Raw genomic sequence first — 21,606 nt, 5'->3', positions numbered from 1 at the left:
TGAGCTGATGAGCTGCAGGTGGTTAATTGCTGATTGGCCTCAGGTGCGAGATGAAGCACCTCTGGTCCTGGAAGGAGGCTTAGAGAGGCGGGTCCTAACATGAATATTTGTATTTCTCGGTGTAAAATAACAAGCTGATATGGTCAAGCAGTGGTGAACCCTGCACTTAATATAACAATAAATCGTACAGTGTATAAACCAGCTAACGATATTCACAGTTGTACCAAGAGACTAATTGTGGTTCATGATAACACTGCCACCCTGCAAAGTCTGTAATCAAGTACCTAAACTTTGCTCACCAAGTTTTGTCTAGCAGCTAGGCATTGGGGGTGGAAATGAGCCAACTCCAATCAGGAGAAAAGAAGAAGTTGATAAACAGAAATAGTGCGAGAAAAATGAGAAGGAAAAAAAATACCCCTCTAACCGCTGAAAAATCTTGAATAATTGACGATAAAAACATGGTTAGCTTAAAACATATTTAAGAAATGTTGAACAAAATAAGTGAATCCAGGGGTGCTGAAACAGGGGTATTCAGGGGTCCATTGTGTATCGATATCTATATATATTATATATACACACACACACACACACACACGCACACACACACACACACACACACACACACACACACACACACAAAAGCATTGGGTTTATCAACACAATGATCACCAACACTGGAGGCTGCTTACCGTAATTTTCGGACTATAAGTCACGTTTTTTTTCATAGTTTGGGTGGGGGGGCGACTTATACTCAGGAGCGACTCATATGCGGTTTTTTTTTTTCAAAAAAAATTTACTTGATCATTAACACATTACTACAGTTGATCACCTCACATATTATTTTTAATACACTGAAAAAACGAATAAAGCAATTCACACTTTAAAGCACAATATTCAAGTTCATGAAACAAATAAACAAAACCAAAAAAAAAACAACTAAAAAAGAAATAGTTATTTTCAAACTAAACTGAACGAGGGTGATTTAAATTTCACCATTGGCTGTGACGCAACAACTGGGAGGGGAAAGCACTGTTTTTTTGAGTTTTTAAAAAGCACAGGTCTGGTGAAGAGAATTTAGTGTGGTGATGTTAAAAAAAATAAAATAAATAACAGTAGGGGCAGCAATGCAATTTAGGATGCAAGCTCTGCTTGTGATGGACAGCATGCGAGCACACATCACGCCAGACATGCAAATCACGAGTCCGACGGCGCGCGTACGCGGCATTGTTTACACGATCGATGATCGATGTATTTTAGGATTTGGAGTGACAGATGGTTTGGTAATATTGTTGCTATATGATAGTTATTTGAAATATACTTTATATAACGTTATATGGGTCTGTGGAATAATTAGACATGCAAATCACGAGTCCGACGGCGCGCGTACGCGGCATTGTTTACACGATCAATGATCGATGGATTTTATGATTTGGAGTGACAGATGGTTTGGTAATGTTGCTATATGATAGTTATTTGAAATATACTTTGTATATCGTTATATGGGTCTGTGGAATAATTAAACATGCAAATCACGAGTCCGACGGCGCTCGTACGCGGCATTGTTTACACGATCGATGATCGATGTATTTTATGATTTGGAGTGACACAGATGGTTTGATAAACGTGTTATTTATGTAATAATCATTTGAATAACAATAACAATAATAATGTTACGTTAGGCCCGTTCTCAGCCTCTCGTTTGTGTATGTCACGTTAGCATACCGTATCGTTTAGCCTGTTGTTGCTGCTTCGTGTCTGTTTTTGGTGTTGGATTTTGACTCCGGAGCGACTAATAGTCTGAAAATTACGGTAATTGTCTCTGCTGTTGGGTGTGGCTTCCCTTGATTGTGATCTTGTAAATGAAGGAAAACACCAACATCTGATCAAAGAACTGCAGTCATTACATTCTTGCACATTCTAAATTGTACCACAGGTATTTTAATCACTCCTAATGTGTGAATGCGTGTGTGTGTGTGTGTCTGTGTGTGTGTGTGTGTGCATACGCAGAGTAAGCAAACTCACGCTGTCCAAGTTGTGCCTCTGTAACTCTCTCCCTGATGATGCGGCAGGCATCATACACCATGGTGGAGGGCTCAAACTGCATTGTCTTGACCAAATTGCCCACACCAATCTTTAATGACAAGGCCACCATGATGTCTGCTCTGCACGTCTACCCAACTCACACCTAAAAGAGAACAAATTGAGGGATGGTTAAATAAATACAGCAGAATAATTAAAAGAAATTCAACTTACCATTCTGAAAACCTTGAATCAACATCTATCTATCTATCTATCTATCTATCTATCTATCTATCTATCTATCTATCTATCTATCTATCTATCTATCTATCTATCTATCTATCTATCTATCTTACACACACAGACGCGCACACACACACACACAGACTGTAACTCACTACAGACTAAACATCTATATTCACAGTTGGAATAGCAGAATGATCTTAAGTGTAAAATCATACAACTAATTTATTCCTTGACATTCAGATGAGTGCAATAATACGACTCACGTGTCTTAAAACTACTAACAGATGAGATCAGCATTAACTTTTTTTAATTTCAACTGTAGTTCTTATTTGTCAGAAAACTATAAAGTTACCTTGTCCACGCCAATTAGTTGTTTGTTATATAAAACCTATACAATTAATAATTAATATTCATTTTGAATCATTTATGCTATTGTGGAAACATGTTTCTGTAAAAAGGAAGCTGTCACTTTAAAAAAAAAAACATGAGAGGGTTTAAAATGAGGAACTATTGTCAGATGACTTAGGCCCTGGAACACGGGTTTCTTCCACAGAAGACTTAACCATTTAATTGTTACAAGTGGTACAACATTTACTCGCTCACTCACTCGCTCATTTTTTTTTCATTGCAGTAAGATTACTATTTAGCTTTCATATTTGATTTATATTTACGATTTAGAAAAACAAGTATTATTGGCTTTTCTGGCTTGTTGGCTTGACATTGTGCTGAAGGACTATTTAAATGGAGACAGCGAATAAGCAGGTTTCAGTTCAAAAGAGTCTGGAAGTTGCAAGTTATCATCAGTGTGTGGCAGCACAGGGACAACATGGAGAGACAACATTGTGGTATGGGTTACCATCAGAGTACATATGGGCTGAATGTCACAACACAGACGCCCTGACACCCTCAGCATCCTGCTTTCTCTGAATCACTTCCGGTTACAATTTTTATATTCACCCTTGACGGATGGTGGGGGTGTAGCTATGGAGAAAACAAAGCCAACTACGTACATCTTTTTTAGTATACAGTAAACGCATTCCGCCTCTTGGATTACAAATTTTAGTTGGGAAATTTCAGGTCCGTTTATTTTTATTTGACATGACACATTTAGATTATAAGCGATGCTGGTGAACAAGGCCAGTACCTGTAAAATGTACTGGCTGCACTGTCAGTTGATGAATTCTGTCTTCTCCCTAAAAGTAAAAGAAGAAGCTTGATTTGCAATAAAACAAGTAATATTTTGAGTGCCTCTCTGTTCAGTTAGGGAGCTCAAGAAATACTCCTCCTCACTTACTCATTATATCATTTCCTGTTTTAAAGAGCGCTTCTATGCCATAAAAGGACAATCCAGCAGTCCCCCCCCCCACACCATGGTTCAGCTGGAAGCAGCGTATCCCGTCTGCTGTGTCTTAAAGCACATCTTGAGGAGCTGACAAAAACTTAAATGATAGCTTGAGTCTTCTAAGTATTGATGTTTATTATATTTTTAAATAAACAAAATAAGGAAAGAAAGATAGAACGATTGGCCACGCAGTCTTGAGATTCACAAAACAGTTTTTGACAACAGTCAGAATGAAAGAGGAACGACAGTGTCTGCTCCAGTTACATTACTGACAAATAAGGAAGAATGCACAGTCAATATGCCAGAATAACACCTTCACCAAATGTTTGTACCGCTGTGTTAATGAAGAAAATTGTCACACTGGTCACTGAAATAAATTTGAACAAAAGACCTCAGGAGTAAGGTGGATATGTTTTATATCAAAGTCAAAGTCAGCTTTATTGTCAATTTCTTCACATGCCAAGATACACGAAGAGATCGAAATTGCGTTTCCCACCATCCCACAGTGACAAGACATTACAAAACATCCAAGAAAACGACACAAAAAGTAAAAACAAGAAGGCACATACAATGAATAAACAGGAGTGAAGAATAAATATTAAATAAAACTAGAATTGGCAATTTCTGGAGAAATTGCGTGTGAAGGCGAAGGCACTTCACACTATTGTGGGACTCGAAATGATGATTAAATGACATAAAAATGGTAAATTAATGATGATGAAAATAATTATTAAAGTGATGTGTTAAAATTGAATGAATGAAAAAAAATATTGGTCAAGCGGGATTTGAACTCGCACGGGAATAGCGCTCGTGCTCCAAATTCCAGTCTCTTCATACTGAGCTAAACAGCGGCTTAGTGTTGCTGTGGTGGAATGATGATATTAGACAAGAAATAAAAATGGTAAATGCCGTTAAAACGGTAAAATGATGTTTTTAACTTAAAATTAAATGAATAACTAAATGAATGAATGGAAAATAAATAAATAAAAAATAAAAGAGTTAAATAAACGAGTTAAGGAAAGAAATCATGAAAAAAGTTGTCAGATGTCAAAATTTGAACTCGGTCGTATACGTCGCTCGTGTCTAATGCGCCATTAAGAATGAATGGGGGATTTTAAGGCACAAATTTGCTAATTATGCAAAAACAGTAAATGTTATGAACAAATGAAATACTAGCAGTCATGCCGTGAATTTTTGGAACGTGTGAAAGTTGGAATGGGGTGAATCGGTTAAAGCATGTGGGAGTAGTTAGGTGTCAAAAAAGTGGGAGGAATAAATTGTTTAATAATAAGAAGAAGAAAAATAAAGTAGAATAACAATAGTGTGAAGGCCTTCGCCTTCACACTAATAAATAAATTATATATATATATATATATATATATATATATATATATATATATATATATATATATATATATATATATATATATATATATATATATATATATGTGTGTGTGTGTGGATTAACAAAAGAAAGCATACCATACTACTTTGCAGATAGTTGCAGTTTCATTCAGTCTTGCTGCTTATGACATTTGAAGCTGTCATTTTTGCCTCTTAAATTGCCTTTGAAATGTTGGTCTTCTCACCACTGGCGGCGTGTTACCGTCATGCTATGTGTTACTGTCATTGCCATGGCTAGCGGAACCTTGTTCCTGACCATGCTAGCCAAATAAATGGTTACCTGAGACAAAAGAAACGAAATGTTTACACTTTAAAAAAAAAAAAAAAAAAAAAAATCAAGGCTTTAGCCATAATTTTGTTGAATTACATTTTCTGGTGGCTGGCCAACCCCTCCACCTGCTGTCTTTTAAAATTGCATCTGTAGAAGTCTTTTTGTTGACTTTTTTTCTTTTGTCTGGTCATGCTTCCTTCCGTCACAGAGGGATAACATTCTTGTCACTTGTCACACAGCAGGTCAAATTCTTTCTATCAGCATCACTCAGACACATTTCACCCACTCACATCCATTAGGATCGCCTGAACTGACGGAACTGCCCATCAGTATTAGCAGAAGGATATAACTTATCTTTGCAGCCGGAAGAATTTTTTTTAAATTCAAAACTGCTCCTCTGCATTGATAACTGAGAAATAGTTACTACAATACCTTTGGTCTTTGTATAAACTCTAGAAAAAATAACCTAATAAGGTAGCCAGTCAATTATGTTCAAAACCGCTTGATGTGAGACTGCACCTTTTCAAGTTTATTGTAATGCTATTTTGTAATTGTGGTGCTATCATTAAAAGGCATAGTGGAATTGTTTGTTTTACGTATTCTAATAATACACTCACACTGGGCAAGCCATACAGCACTCTCGCACGGTGATTCTCAACTGGTCAGTCGTGGCCCAAAAACAGACAAGTAATACGAAGAGGCGACATTCAGAACATTGTGAAGAGAGAGCAACAGCAATGGGTACATGTTCTATTAGGGTGGACAATCTCTGTACAATGTGATGCTTATATATGTACAATTCATTTATTATTTTATGTAAACATAACTGCTCAATCAGAACACGAATACAACACACAACTGGATGAACACACACAGGGGGGTGACGCCCCCCACACTCAGGTACGAAATGGTCAGGTGACAAGTTCCCGCCTCAGGTACGAAATGGTCATGTGACAAGTTCCCACCTTTCCGGACAGTATAAAACAAGCTGACCTGGAGACAAAAGTTGTTGTTTCATCTGCTGCCGTGCCTTGTGTATTGACCGCCATTAAACAACCCAAGATCTTGCCAAAAAAGAACCAACTCCATACTCCACATCCTTGCTTTCCTGGCTCAACAACGGACATCCCGTACAACACGCAACAATTGGCAAAGGTTTTTTTCTTTTTCTTTTTAGAACAACACATTTTAGTTATAGCTCTTATCTAAAAAATTGGGTCGCAGCTTTGCAGTTAGCAAAATGCAGGCGCTAAGTTGACAAATTTAGAACTACTGCTCTAGTACATTTCACAACTTTATTGTTAGGAAATGGGTGTGAGGCTTGTTTCACTTCACATAAATGCTCCACACCTTACTCAAGCACAGCATTCTTTCCTGGACCCAGTATAGTAGCAAGTGAAGGACTTGGTAGAGTTGCTTCTGTGCAAGGACGTGCTCATATGTATGCAATGTGTGTACATAATCACCACCAGTTATTAGGACGAATGTAAATGATTTGACAAACAATAACCATCCATCTTGAGATAGTTTTTCAAATTCCAATGTCCATTTGTGTTTGTCTTGCCTGACACACACACAAACTTAATGGGCCAGAGTTCAATATATTCCCAGAGTAATTTGACTGTACCTCTGGATATCAGTTTTGGCAACATTAGAGTGGCGTCATGAGACAAGGCACAGTGGGTCATCTGCAGAGACCAGAATTTCTATCTGTCAGAAGGTTGGGTCACACTAAATACTGCATTGTCAGTGAATGCAATTCTGGAATTACTTGTTGAGGAAATGAAAGTGAACGGCCAACTAATCTCGGTCAAAGTATGCTAGTGTTGACAGAAGGGCAGGAGTTGTGATGAATGGCTTTACAGAATAGTGTCAATGAGATCATACAAACAGTATCAGGATTGAGGTACTGTAGCAAAATCCTAAAGCAATGCTATACTATGGCTTTCCAATTGACTGATTTGATTGATTAATTGTTTTTCAAAGGTCGAATGGATTTATTTTTAACATCACCTATTTTTGCCCCTTTACAGATTCTGTAGCCGACTGACAACGTATACTGTTTACATCAGAGCCGTTGTAGTAAACTGGAATTACCATATTTTCCGGAAAAAAAGTCAAGCCGGAGTCTAAGTCGCACAGCCATAAAATGTATAATAAAGACAAAAAAGACATATATAAGTCGCACTGAAGTACAAGTCACATTTTTGGGGGAAATCTATTTGATAAAATCCAACACTAAGAACAGACATGTCATCTTGAAAGGCAATTTAAAATAAAAACTGAAAAGGCAACAAAAGGCTAAAGGTACGGTATGCTAACGTTGCATAAACACATAAACAAGGAACTAAGAACGTGCCTGACGTAACATATTAAGAGCCGGAAGTAGAAGACGCGGAGCTTTCTAACTCTTTTCTATGCCGCTTACATCAGACGTCAGTTGCGGTTCCAATTATTCCACAGGCCTAGAGCGCCCTCTTGCAGATTTGTGTGAAAATAACATGTTAAATGATATAATGTGTTAATAATTTCACACATAAGTCGCTCCTGAGTATCAGTCGCACCCCCGGCCAAACTATGAAAAAAAACCCTGCAATTTATAGTCTGGAAAATACGGTAATTAATTACATTGACGTTTGCTTCAATGGAGAAAGATGACCTGAGATAGTGTTTTGAGTCATGAAATGAATGAAATCTCAAGGTACCACTGTATAATCAGTACCACTGCTTATCCAAATGTATTACAAACTTCACCAGGATTTATTAGTGTGAAATTATAATGTATGGCTTCTTATCCAACTACTTTGGGTGGTGTTAATGTCACAATAAGAGCAGACAAAGTCCACCTAAAATTGCAGCAGCATGGCATAAATTTCCCATAGCTGAATAACACACTCTTTATCCCCAGGTGCCCCATCTGGGAGGGTTTTCTATGTTGGGGTGACACTGTAACATGTTACCAGGGCATGCCTAAAGCCTCATGTGGTAGACAGGCTTCTTTTTCTTCCAAACAAAAATGTCTATTAAATCTAGTAACGTACTTGGCATGTACCTGAAGCGCTTTATTAATATTAATAGGGACAAAGGTTGGTTTTTTTTTGGAAGCAGCTACTGGTTTGTTACCTTATGTGTGTTGTGTTGAGTGACAGTTTTGTTGTTATATATAAATGCCAAAGGGAATATTTTTGTTAATTCAGCGATGGTAAATGGCTGAATATTTAAAATGTTTAATCACAATGCATTAAGAAGGGTTGCCACAATCACCAAGTTTTGAATTTGCATTTGCATATGACAGAAGGAAAAATCATCAATTAAAATCGCAAATCTGAATAGTTTTTTTAAGGCTGTATCACGTAGCTCTATGCACATCTATGTTGAAGGTACAATAGTCAATAAAAGTTGGTAGTTAACTAACTTAGCATCTACCGTATTGGTCCGAATATAAGATGACCCTGATTATCAATCAAGTCAATCAAGTCAAGTTTATATAGCCCTAAATCACAAGCAGTCTCAAAGGGCTCTGTCCTCTGCATTTAACCCATCCCCATGTGATTTTGATCCATCCCCTGGGGGAGAGGGGAGCAGTGAGCAGCAGCGGCGCCGCGCTCGGGAATCATTTTTGGTGATCTAACCCCCCAATTCCAACCCTTAATGCTGAGTGCCAAGCAGGGAGGCAATGGGTTCCATTTTTATAGTCTTTGGTATGACCCGGCCGGGGTTTGAACCCACAACCTTCCAGTCTCAGGGCGGACACTCTACTACTAGGCCACTGAGCTGGTAATAAGGTTATAAGACGACCCCCTCTTTTTCAAGACTCAATATTGATAAAACACTTTTTGAAAACTAAATTTTATTTTTATACAGAAAATAATTACAGTACAGCTGAAACAAATTATTATAACAATATATTTGAGAGAAAAAGCATGTTTTTCTTACCGCTATTTTTTATTTTTCTTCTTTGTGCTACCGCTATTTTTCTTTTCCTTCATCGTGCCAGGGGTTTGCTTTGGCCTGGGGAGTTAAATTCAGCATTCACTTTAAAGATATCTGGCACCATCTACCGTTGTGAATGGGTATAATGTCGAGATCCCGAATATAAGACGACCCTTATTTTATTTCAATGCAAAAAACACCATCTTATATTTGGGCCAATACGGTATTTCAAAGTGAGCAGACTATTTTTTGTCTGGTCATATCAAAATAGGCATAATGTTTAAAAATTACAAATGCCTTATCAGCAGCTGCCACTTAAGGGATTTTTTTAAGCAAATGTGTATTGTAAATAAGTACTTCATTAAATGAAATAATAAAAAAGCTGTCAATGTTAAAGTGGCACTAACTATGAGAAGTGACTATTGAACGTGCCTAAACCAAACAGCTCTCATTGTTGATTTTTTTTAATGCAGCTGTGTTTACCCTTCTGAGATGTTGCTGTTTTAACAGGAACCTTGTTTATCACACATAAAACAGAGTTTGCCTTTTATTTTCTTACAAATTCTCCACTGTGAAGTGTAGCATCTAAAAAAAGGTGAGGGAATTCATGGTGGGGGAATTTTGTTTTGATTTATTTTTGGACAATGTGGATGAAGCTAAATATCCAGCGCACTGGAATATAATGACAGTTCACGACCACTGAGTAAACAGAAGGCCAGAATCGCGCTATAAAAAGAAATGAAGGAATATGTTCTGGTGGAGTGAACAGTTTGAATTTCATTAATAAAAAAAAGGCACATAAATGTTTGTTTCCAATGACCAGTTTTATTATACTTAGTATTTGTTTTATTGTAACTGATTTAGTGTTGTTGCTTTGCTGAATATTGTGTCTTCAATTTAGTGTAATCTTTTCATTTCTACTGTATTGGATAACAGAAAGAAATGACAGATGTCCGGCAAAACATTTCATGTTCATTAATGTGCAACGGTGGCTCTGCTGCCTCCGGACCTCCAGAGGAATTCAAACTTTGGATTCCTCTGAAGACCAGAACCATAACAGACTGCAGTGGAGGAGATAGCCTTTATGAAGCCCAATGTCACTGACTAACTACAACCACAATACAGGAATGTTTAAAGCGAGATAACATTGTATACATTTTTCAACTTTGAGTTATATAATCCACAAGCAATGTTCCCTCTAAGATGCGCGCTTGCGCAATCGCGCACTGCTTGGACCTTCTTAGCGCACAAGAAAATCTATGCAGCGCATAAAATAAAATTCAACATAAACGTATTAATTAATATCTAATATTAGACCTAATCTAATCTAATGAATTAGACCAATAATATTGTTTTCTGTACCATTTTGCAACGCAACTCAGTGAGTGACAGGTGTCCAGCCAATGATACGATACAGTTCACTTACGCTACGCAGCCAATCATAGCCTTGAGTGCTTGCCTATGTGCCCTCTGCCCTGCCCATACACGCCGTGCAGGCTAGCTAGCTAACAACAACCCTTACCATGGCGAAACGAACGGGCAGCGGGTCCCGCACCCTCCTAACTGTGAGGCGGACGTGCTACCCAGTACAACACCAAGCCGCCTCATGCGTCACATTCAGCAGAAATATTATTTGAAAGCTGTTGGAATTGTACATTAGAATTGGAATATGGGACAGGGGATCGGTACATTATTTATTTACTTATTTACTTATTTACTTACTTACTTACTTATTTATTTATTCTGGTGTTGCACAAAGTGTGCACAGGGAGCTTGTCTGTTTGCACAGACACTTGAAAAATTAGGGGCAACATTGTCCACAAGTATAATAGTTTACAGCATGAATTACGTATGCGTACATACAGCTATACAGGTGTGCCTATTTCACATACAAACAGTAAATATGTTTTTTTTTTCTTAGTTTGGGTGTGGGGGCGAGAGAATTTTTTCAAAAATTTTAAAAATTCCCCAAAAAAGGGGGGGGGCGATAAACGAACCGCGACATAGCAAGGGATTGCTGTAGTTTGAATTTCAAGTGACGTCAGCAGCAAGGCGGTTGTTTACATAAAGATTCAAGATTCAAGAAGAATTTATTCGCCATGTTTGAGCGTGCCAAACAAGGAATTTGACTTTGTTACATAACAGTCTCTGTTCAACATTTAGGTGACTAACAACACTCAGGACATGTGAAAATGACAAATGACAATATTCTCAGCCATCCCCTGATCTTAAACTCCCATGAGGGCAAAGACTCGATCACGGAATGACAAAGATGTCAAAGGGCCCCACGTACTACCGGCATCATTAGCAGCTTTGTTTGTAGGTGACACGGAGGACAAAGAGTTTGAAGGATTTAATGATTTGGAGTGACACAGAAGGTTTGAAAAAATATTGTGGCTTTTACGCACGCTCTGTCCTACTCGACGGAGCTCTCTTTCACCTCCGTGGATGGAAGTCGGGGGGCGGCGCTCGGCCGGATGGCTGTCCAGGGATGGTGGATGGGGCTCAGACACGGCTTTTACGCACGCCCGGTCCTACTCTACGGAGCTCTCTTTCACCTCCGTGGATGGAAGTCGGGGGCCGGCGCTCGGCCGGGTGGCTGTCCGGGGACAGTGGATGGGGCTCGGACATGGCTTTAAGCACGCCCAGTCTATATTCTATGGAGCTCTCTTCCACCTCCGTGGCTGGAAGTTCAGTAGTTGTTGCCTCGTTGAACTCTTGTTTTGTTAAATAAAGAGCCATTTACCAAGCCCACGTCTTTGCTTGTACTTTGTTAACGCTACAATATAATTATATACTAGATCTGTGGAATAACGACGAGGCTGACGTCAGGGCGCACACGCGGCGTTGACAAAGGACGAGGAATTTGATCGATGGAGTTAATGATTTGGAGTGACACTGATGGTTTGATAATGTTGTAATATGATAGTTATTTGAAATATACTTTATATATCGTTATATGGGTCTGTGGAATAATTACAAATGGAACTTACGAGTCCGACGTCAGCGGCGCGCCGCATATGCAGCGCATACGCAGCGCATACGCAGCATTGTTTACATAAAGGATGATCGATGGATTTAATGAATTAGAGTGACACAGATGGTTTTATAAACGTGTTATTTATTTAATAGTTATTAGAATAACTCTGAATGTTACGTCGGGTCTGTTCTCAGCTCTCCGTTTGTGTTTATGTCACATTAGCATACCTACTGTTTACCCTGTTGTTGTTCGTTCATGTCTGTTCTTGGTGTTGGATTTTGTCGAAATACGGTACTTAGGGAATCCCTGCTCTGCTTGGCTGACGAGTTTCACTTAACAATTATATACACCCAAAAGCTCATATGGGCCAAGATATTGAGCAGTGATGTTTCAAACGGCACAAAAAACTCAATTGTACTAGCACAAATGAAACATTATTAGTGAAAAGAGCAGTGTAGCCCCTTATTTAGTCATTTTTTCCCTTATTTAAAGTATTTGTTGAGGAGAATTTTAAAGCCTTTCGAAGTGATCATAGATTGCTAGGTAACCAGCAAGATAGATACTTTATTCATCCAGTGATGGAAATTAGATTGTCACAGCAGCAATACCCAAAGTTACTGTAGACCACAAAACAAAGGAGGAACCAAAAGTAAAGAGAAGGGACAAATACAAAAGCAGCATTTGAAGGGTTCTTATGAAAATTAACATAAATCCAAGACACAATAAAAAGAGTCAGAGATTTAAGGTGGGCCAGGGGGAGTCTCAAATAAAAGTATAATTTAAAGTTTTTTAGATAATTACAAGTTTTTTAGATTTTTTTTTTTTCAAGATGGCGGCGCGTGCACACGCAGCGGCCTCTCTCCGTCCCAACCGATCGATGTTTGTGTGTGATGTGAGTCACCCCGCTCACTCTTTGTTTGTACTTCTGCCCTCTAGGAAGAGATACAGATGCCTGCGCTCCCGCACCACCAGACTCAGAGACAGCTTTGTGCTCCAAGCTGTCCGGATCCTGAATTCCCTCCACCCTCTGCTACTTGACGTCCTGTTCTTTTGCGCTATGGTCTGGCTGTCTGGTATTAGCGCGCTTGCTCCATTTTGCTGCTCTTATTTGTCTATTTATTTATTTATTTTTTATTTATTTGGGTTATTTGCTTATTACTTATTCGTTGCTCTTGTCTGTTCGTTTTTACTCTTTGAGCTATTTGATGTGAGTGTTGTGTACTGTGTCTAGTCACCGTGGGACGGTGGGAAACGTAATTTCGATCTCTGTGTGCCTTGGCATGTGGAGAAATTGACAATAAAGCGGACTTTGAAAATGGCAGCCACTTGTCATCACATTGCTGATTAAATGAGGCTACAAGAAGACATAATTACAATTTGTACATAGTGCACAGACATACCACCAATTGGCTCTCCCATGTCTTTAATGACAGTAGCAGCTGAACTCTGAATTACAATCTCGTGTTTAGATGTCTCTAGTCCTTTTTAAACAAGTACATTCCTTAGTCTATACCGTTGTGTAACTACGAGCTATAATATCACCTTGAATAACAGTCTACTAAAATTAGACATACTAGTCAACAGATGTTCCTGGAAGCGGGGTTGAATAATATACTGTAACTGGTCATACTTTACAAAATGGCGATATGTATGAAGTGCATGTGCATAAAAAGTTACAATTAAAAAAGAAAAAAGTCACTCCATTCAATTTGTTCATGCACCTTGTGTATTGTTTTCTTCATCTTTAGTGCATTGGTTACTCATGATTAATTCTGCAATTAAAAATGTATATCTCTGCATGTTTTGACTAAACCATCGTGTCACTAGACACAATAGAATGGAATAGAATAGAATTACCTAGCATATTCTGTGAACTCCGATGTTTTTAGTTATTAGCAGTTGCAAGCATCGAGTCAATCAAAGATAAATGCCTTTTGTGTTGCCTCAGCACAGTTGGTATTCTTCAATTTGATGTGTAAGGATCATACATATACCTGCTCCATTATGCAGTTTTCTTTGAAATATTGCTTCGAAAATGTATGTTATTGTAGTGCGCGCGACAATACCCATGATGTATTGCATTTTGATCACATGGTTTAGCTAACTCCATTTGTTGTTCATGTTGCTGTCTATACACTCGAATTATCTTGGATTTAAAGTGCTCAAATAAAAATATACGTCTAGTTAGAGCCTATATGCCATCTGACTTTGGATAAGAGGCAAGTTAAACCCGGGACTAGGCACCAATCAATTGCCGATGTAATAATGACTGAAAATATCAATCGATTGTTAAGATCACGTCTGGAAGAAACTGACACAAGACAGAGTACACAATTGCAACCAGCAGAGGTGCTGTTAATTCAGACTCAACTCATTTGTGGTCTGACGAACACGATGATGTCAGGAGTGGAAAGTTGAGCAACAGCCACAAAGAACTCCTCTATGGCACAATTATTCCTGCCAGCAATAATCTGCTCAATACCACAATACCACAGTTCAGAACATTCAGTGTATCATAAAAAAAAACATAAATTAACACTCAATTGATTGTCACTTTTACCTTTAGTCAACCCAGGAAATGTCAAATGCTTGTCCCCCAATTTATACAATTTTTTATTTTATTTTCAGCGATTCTGTGAATAGCCATGGGGCCTCCACGACAAAATTTCCTTTGGAAAATATCAGCTCTACACTGAAGAGTAGAGCATACAAAACACTAATAAAACATTTTTCAACATCTTTCATACCAAATAACTATTGATACTTTTCTGAGTTCATTATGCATCTAACGCAAGCTCAGGAATTTGCTCATGTCTTACAAAGCAATTTCTTGTGCGTAAGGAGTGGCAGCACGTTCTGACCAAATATGGCTGAGTGAAAACACTACAAGCCAATCTGTGGCGCAGGCTGGAATGAAAAGCTATTCTCCTTAACTGGTGTGAATGTGGACCATGACACTACACACTGACAGGAGCCTAAAGTTGCTCCCTCCCTCTCTTTAGGCTGAATTTGTTTATCTGGTGGCTCAGGACTGCTTACTTGCTTACTTGACCGACTTTGAAAGGGGGACACTCAAATTTGCCTGCTGGAATATTCAACTCATTTTTGATGAAATAGTATTTGACCTTAAAAAATAATAAAATATATATAATCAATCAATTACACTACCATTTTAAGTAGGATTGAAATCAATGTAATTACAAAGGGATGGTAATAATTACTTAACAAATAATGTTAATAAATCCTTAGTAAACAAATAATAGCAACATCAAGGCAAAATAATAACAGTAGCCAAGGTAACAAGGAACATAACTCAGGTAATATTACTATAGTTCATAGTGCATATGTGATTTGTGAATATGTGTTGTTTAACAGCAGTTTTAAACATGTTGGACGAAAGGTCAAAGAAATGGATAGGAAAATAAGTTTGAAATACTTTGGCACCCCTGAAATAAAGACTACATTTGGACAGGGAAGTTCGTATGGAGGGCAACACAAGTCTAGCCTTATTTCTGGTGTTATGGCAGTGATAGTCTTCCTTGCTCCTGTAAAAGCTATTGAGTGTGCTGGGGAACTGACTGATTGTGGGTTGCTTTGAAGACAAACTGAGCTGTGTGGAGAAAGTTTACCTGGTATATGCTGAGAATTGATAGTTCCTGAAATAACGGTAGTGAATGAGCCAGGGAGTTAGTATGTAGAATGATTCGGACACAACGCTTTTGTAGACAATAAATGCGATTCAGCCTGGTAGGATGAATGCTGGCTCCAATTACGTTGCAATAATTGATATATGGGTAGATTAGGGAGTAATAGAGCATCAGAGTTGTTTTTCTGTCCAAAGTACGCCATAGTTTGCTCAAAATACTGATATTCCTAGCAATTTTTGAAGATATTGTATTAATATGAGGGTTCCAGCACAGTTTGTCATCAATCAGTATACCCAGAAAATTGACAGATGAAGATAAAGAAATTAAATTATTGTCAATAAAGACCTCTGTTGCCGAAAAAACCTTTTCCACTGTTGAACAATAAGAAGTTTGTTTTTTTATATTCAAAGACATTTATTTGCTTTGAACCACCGAGAAAACGTTTGCAATTCGTTGTTTATTACTGAGAGAAGGTGTTCGAGATTATTGTGTGAATAAACAACACTAGTGTCATCAGCAAATAAGATGGTTGACAGATGGTGAGACTCTACAAAGATCGTTAATATAAATAAAAAATAAGAGGGGTCCGAGAATGGAACCTTGTGGGACTCCACATTTGATTTCTAACTGGGGGGAGTCAAAGCCATTTAATGAGACATATTGTTTCCTCTCTTTCAAGTAACTGGCAAACCAATACAGTAAGACATCAGAGACACCAATATGTTTTAATTTTAATAAGAGAATCTCATGGTCTATTGTAACAAATGCCTTGGATAAATCAAGGAAACCTGCAATAGAGTATTCTTTCATATCATGAGCTTTGTATAATTTCTCTGTTAAATGAGAGATAGCCATGTATGTTGAATGAGACTTAAGAAAGCCATACTGGTATTCATATAGTGAACTGTGATTATCGAGGAAGCTACACAGTCTATTGTAGGTAAGTTTTTCCAAGATCTTGGTTATGACTGGTAAAATGGATATTGGGCAATAATTGGTGAGAACTGTCGGGTCATCATTTTTAAAGATTGGTACAATTTTAGCCAACTTTAATTCCTGTGGGACAATGCCCTTTGAAAAAGACAAATTAAAAATGTAACATAAGGGTTTCACAATGCAGATTGGAACTTCTTTCTTCTACTTCCTTAATACAGCATCCCAACAACCATTTTGAACTTGCATTTTAAACTTGGAGATTGTTTGTTGATTAATAAGTCTATACGTGTCCACCACTATAACTATAGATAACCATACTATCACTCAGAGTGATACTGTAACTAATCTCTAGGTGATATTTGACCAAACGCTCTCCTTTCAAAAGCACATTAAGAATATAACCAGAATTGCGTTTTTTCACCTTCGTAATATTGCTAAAATTTGCCCAATCCTCTCGACCAGTGATGCGGAAATTATTATACATGCGTTTATCACGTCGCGCCTGGACTACTGTAATGCATTATTCTCTGGTCTTCCCAAGTCCAGCATCAAAAGTCTACAGTTAGTACAAAATGCTGCTGCAAGGCTGCTCTCACGGACAAGAAAATTTGATCACATTACCCCAATATTAGCCAATTTACACTGGCTCCCGGTCCATTTAAGATGTGACTTCAAGGTTCTTTAACCTATAAATCATTGCATGGCTTAGCGCCTTCATATCTCGTCGACCTAGTTGTTCCTTATGTTCCGTCTCGTAACCTTTGTTCACAAAACGCTAGTCTTTTAGTGACACTGAGGGCCAAGAAAATGTCTGCAGGAGCATTTTCTATTCGGGCTCCAGAGCTCTGGAATGCCCTACCAATGGATATTAGAACTGCTACCTCAATAGAAACATTTAAGACATGTTTAAAGACATATTTCTATTATATGGCCTTTAATTAACCTGTAGTGGCCGATTCGGCTGGAGTTTGTTTTTGCTCCCTCTCCCCGACCCCACTCCCCCCACCCCTCCCCGGCTGGGGAGGTGGTTAGGTGACACCCAAGCTGACAGCGGCTATCTAGATTCTCGTGGACCAATTCAGGAAGAGGGAACTGTAGCGGATTACCCTCCTCAAAGACACTGCCAGGACGATCGAGGGCGCCTCAGACAGCTCTTCGCTTTGGCCTGGACATCCACTTTTTGATTGCCATATTATGTATTTTATGTGCCCTCTTTGCATCCATTGCAGCCTGGCGATCCTGAAAAGGGGATCCTACCATCTGTGGTCCCTTCTCAAGGTTTCTCATTTTTCCCCTGGTAGGGTTGTTTTGAGTTTTTCCTTGCCCTTTTGGGAGCTCAAGCTCAGGGGATGCTTTAAGAATAATTGTCAATTGTTTGTCTATGTGAAGCCCTTTGAGACTGCTTGTGATTTAGGGCGATACAAATAAACTTGACTTCGGCTTCCCAATAGGAAGAAGAATGTTTGCTCGTGAGGAGGTAATAGAGAATATGGGAAAGTGATCAGAGATGTCTGAGCATAGAATTCCAGACAAGTGATCTCTGTCAAGTATGTTGGTAAATATGTTGTCTATTAAGGTTGGTGAATTTTCAGGTTATTCTTGTAGGTTTAGAAATCATAGGCTTAAAACAGAAAGAAGACCGACTATCCAGGAAAGACTGAGTTTGTGCCTCAGAGTCCATAATGTTGATGTTGAAATCCCCCATAAGGAGACATTTCTTATTTTCATGAGATACTCGAGATAGCTCATTGGTGAGATGGTTAACAAAATCAGGTATCTTAGATTTTGGAGGTTTATAAATGCACCCTATAACTGTAAGATTAGACTCAATATATACTGCTTCTTCACTCAGCTCAAAACATTGTTCAATATCAGATCTTTTGTTTATATTCCAACTTACTACTAACATACAATGAAACACCTCCTCCAATCGTGTCTTCTCTGCATCTGTGGACATTACTGTAATTGTTCAAGACATAGTAATCAGAATTGTCTTTGTGTAGCCATGTTTCAGAGATGCCAATAAAGAGAAAAGGGAAAGTTGAGGTTGGAGATCGTTAGAGCAAGATGGTCAAAGTTTTTAGGAAGACTACGGGCATTTACGTGCAGAAGAGATACACTGAGATTATGAAATTGATCACTGGCTGTTCTAAATTCATCATCAAGTAAATATTTGCAGCTGTCAGTTATACATTGATTCATGAAATTAAATCAATCAACGTCAGAATGGTCAAATGATAATGTATTCCATGGGGAGTCATTAGTACTGTTGATGTCAAGTTCAGTTTCTACACTTCTATATGAGGAAATATTGTGCAATGTCAGCATCATTAATGAGTAACATCAGAAAACAGTCATGCATCACAGAGGAAGTAGGCCTATCAATGCAAATTTGTCCAACTCCTCCAATCTCCTAACCATTACTACTCTAGCCTGCTCAGGAGCACCATTTAGTTTTATGTATATTTTGCAGTTGGAGGACCACATTGCTTGAATCTTTTCCTCTTTACGGAAGAACCGAGCCCTCTTGGCTATGTCGGCATTGGTTTTGGTCAGATGTTCATTTAAATACACATTTGACCCTTTCAACATCCTACCTTCTCGCAGAAGGTTGGTTTTAAATTTTCTATTGGTTAACCTCATGATAACTGCCGGCCTGCTCTCATCTTTCTGGGGAAGAGAGTGGCAAGCTTCTATGTCATTCTCATTTATGCTGTGTTTTTTCTGTAGGAATTCTATCACTTGCTGCTGCACTGTATCTTCCTGAACACTAACCTCTGTTCCCCTGGTCACAGCGCCTGACCTTGCCATACCTGTGTATGAGCGAGGTTTTGTTGGCAGCCCAGTGATAATAACATCATTCAATCGAGTATATTGTTCTAGATCAGAAAGCCTGTTTTCCAGTTGATCAATCTTCACATCTTTCTCTTTAGTTTCTTGATTTCTTTCATCATATCCATTATGGAATCTTGCTTGGTTGTCATGCTCTCCCTTTGGTGGCTCATAAACTCCACAGACTTTCTCAAGACTTCATTAGATCGCTTCAATTCTTCCATATCCTTTTTCGAAGCCATTGCACACTTCTCTAAGCAGTGCCTGTAAAGTACAAAAAATAGCGGCAGTACAGGGCTAAGAGTGCCTGGCACTAACAACCAGTTGCAGATGGTGAATGCTTTAGCTTAGAGGATTCAAGCATTTACACACAAAAGCTCGACCTGGGACTCACTGCGTTGATATGGTTTAGGTTAAGTAAAAATGGTGATGATCAGGAATACTTCAAGCAGCAACACTTACCCACCCGGGTCCAACGAGTGGAGCTACTGCGGTGATTAGGCACGAGGGTGGATAGACTGCTGTTTAGTCCTATAGTGTCCTGGTAGTGGCTAGGCCAGCAAGTCTGAACACCCGTTGAACGGTCAAAACAACACTTTTTACTCATCTGGGAAAGTCAGTCAAAACCAAGGCTCTTGTCATCCTCGGTTAAACTTCAGCTTGTTAGTAGAACTACCGGCAGCGCAACAAGCTCCCGAGGCGTCTTTCTAGCGCTGACCGTTGCTACGATAATTGCCTTGTTGAAAAACCACACGATGTCTAAATGTCACGAATACGAATCACGTCTTAATACTATACACTATTATGAGAGCTCGGCAGGCTGTCTTTGAGGCACCACAAATACTAATAATATTTAATCTATAAATTACATTCTTTATCTCTCCCAGGCAGAATATTAATGTATTTTATACACACTCAAAGAGGTAGGAACTTGGATGTATTGCAAGTTTCATAGCAACTTGATGTGAAATTACCACCAGGACCACAATGACCTCAATGCCAAGACATGTATTTTGAGTTGGTTATTTGTGCTCAGGCATATTTCTTGTCTAACAACAATGCAACTCTATGGTTAAAAGTGACATTTTTGTCTGTCATTTAAAGGGAACACAAGTGAGATACACACCTGAATATACATAGAAGAGGTTAAACGTGGCAAACTAGACTACACTAGACTTGTTTTGCTTTTGATGGCTAATGGCTTTGCCTGACAGGACAAAATATTTATGCATGTCACTTCCCTTACGCATCTGAAAATTCTCCAAGACAATATTCAGAATTATCTCAACACATCAGTAACAATCTTTCTGTCGTTATTCTATGGGGGATTCCATTTAAGTTAACCATGAAAGGGGCATGATGGACCGCTATCACGGAAGTGGTTGCATTGCATATTGCTAAAGACCAAGCATTCCTATATATAGTGGAAAAAGCTGGCATTATTCATTTATTGATAAGGCTAAAACACTTTAAAGTCTTTTTTTAAAAATTACAAAGTTTGCACATTTTTATAAATGTAATTCAATGTATTTTTGCAAGAAGTATTTCATTTAAGGCAGGCATTTTGTACTCTAGTTCTGAAAGAGAACATTTTATTTATGTTATGTGCTTGATCAAATATAAGCAAATGTTTTTTAGAGTATGTTATTTTAAAAAAGTCCGACACAGTAATCCCTTGTTTATTGCGGATAATTGGTTCCAAGACCACCGACGATATGTGAAAATCCGCGAAGTAGTCTCACCCTCTCATTTTTAACAAACATAATGTTTTTGTATATCAATAAGTGTATATTAAACCATATAAGTGCATTATGTTATCATTAGAACATTGAATAATAGCTTCAAACATGTGAATACAATACTACATTAATACGTAGTATAAATGACAGAAAATAATGTATAAATAATAAAAATATAAATATTATGTGTGTGTGCGTGTGTGTGCGTGCGACATATAGCTTAAGTATACATAATGTAAATATGTTTTTAGAACTCT

At 38.3% G+C, this 21,606-nt stretch overlaps 1 protein-coding gene across 3 annotated transcripts in view; it reads right to left on the bottom strand.

The window, feature by feature from the left end:
* The window catches only part of tln1 (talin 1), a 127,860-nt gene that overhangs the window by 103,809 nt on the left and 2,445 nt on the right, over nt 1–21,606 (bottom strand). Inside the window, exons 2-4 of one of the 3 annotated variants that reach the window (XM_085925665.1) lie at nt 5,090–5,291; nt 3,410–3,458; nt 2,023–2,185 (exon numbers count right to left, since the gene is read on the bottom strand). In XM_085925665.1, the coding sequence (XP_085781791.1) occupies nt 2,023–2,152 (130 nt within the window). In that variant the 5' untranslated portion in view covers nt 2,153–2,185; nt 3,410–3,458; nt 5,090–5,291. The remainder of the gene's footprint in view (nt 1–2,022; nt 2,186–3,409; nt 3,459–5,089; nt 5,292–21,606) is intronic. The other 2 variants (XM_085925663.1, XM_085925664.1) reach the window with 2 other exon arrangements.

The sequence above is a fragment of the Syngnathus leptorhynchus genome, chromosome 12 (genome assembly GCF_054491065.1).
Source record: "Syngnathus leptorhynchus isolate UIUO chromosome 12, UIUO_Slep, whole genome shotgun sequence".
Taxonomy (NCBI): Eukaryota; Metazoa; Chordata; class Actinopteri; order Syngnathiformes; family Syngnathidae; genus Syngnathus; species Syngnathus leptorhynchus.
Note: the sequence above shows the minus strand (reverse complement) of the source record. Positions and strands in the feature narration are given on the sequence as shown.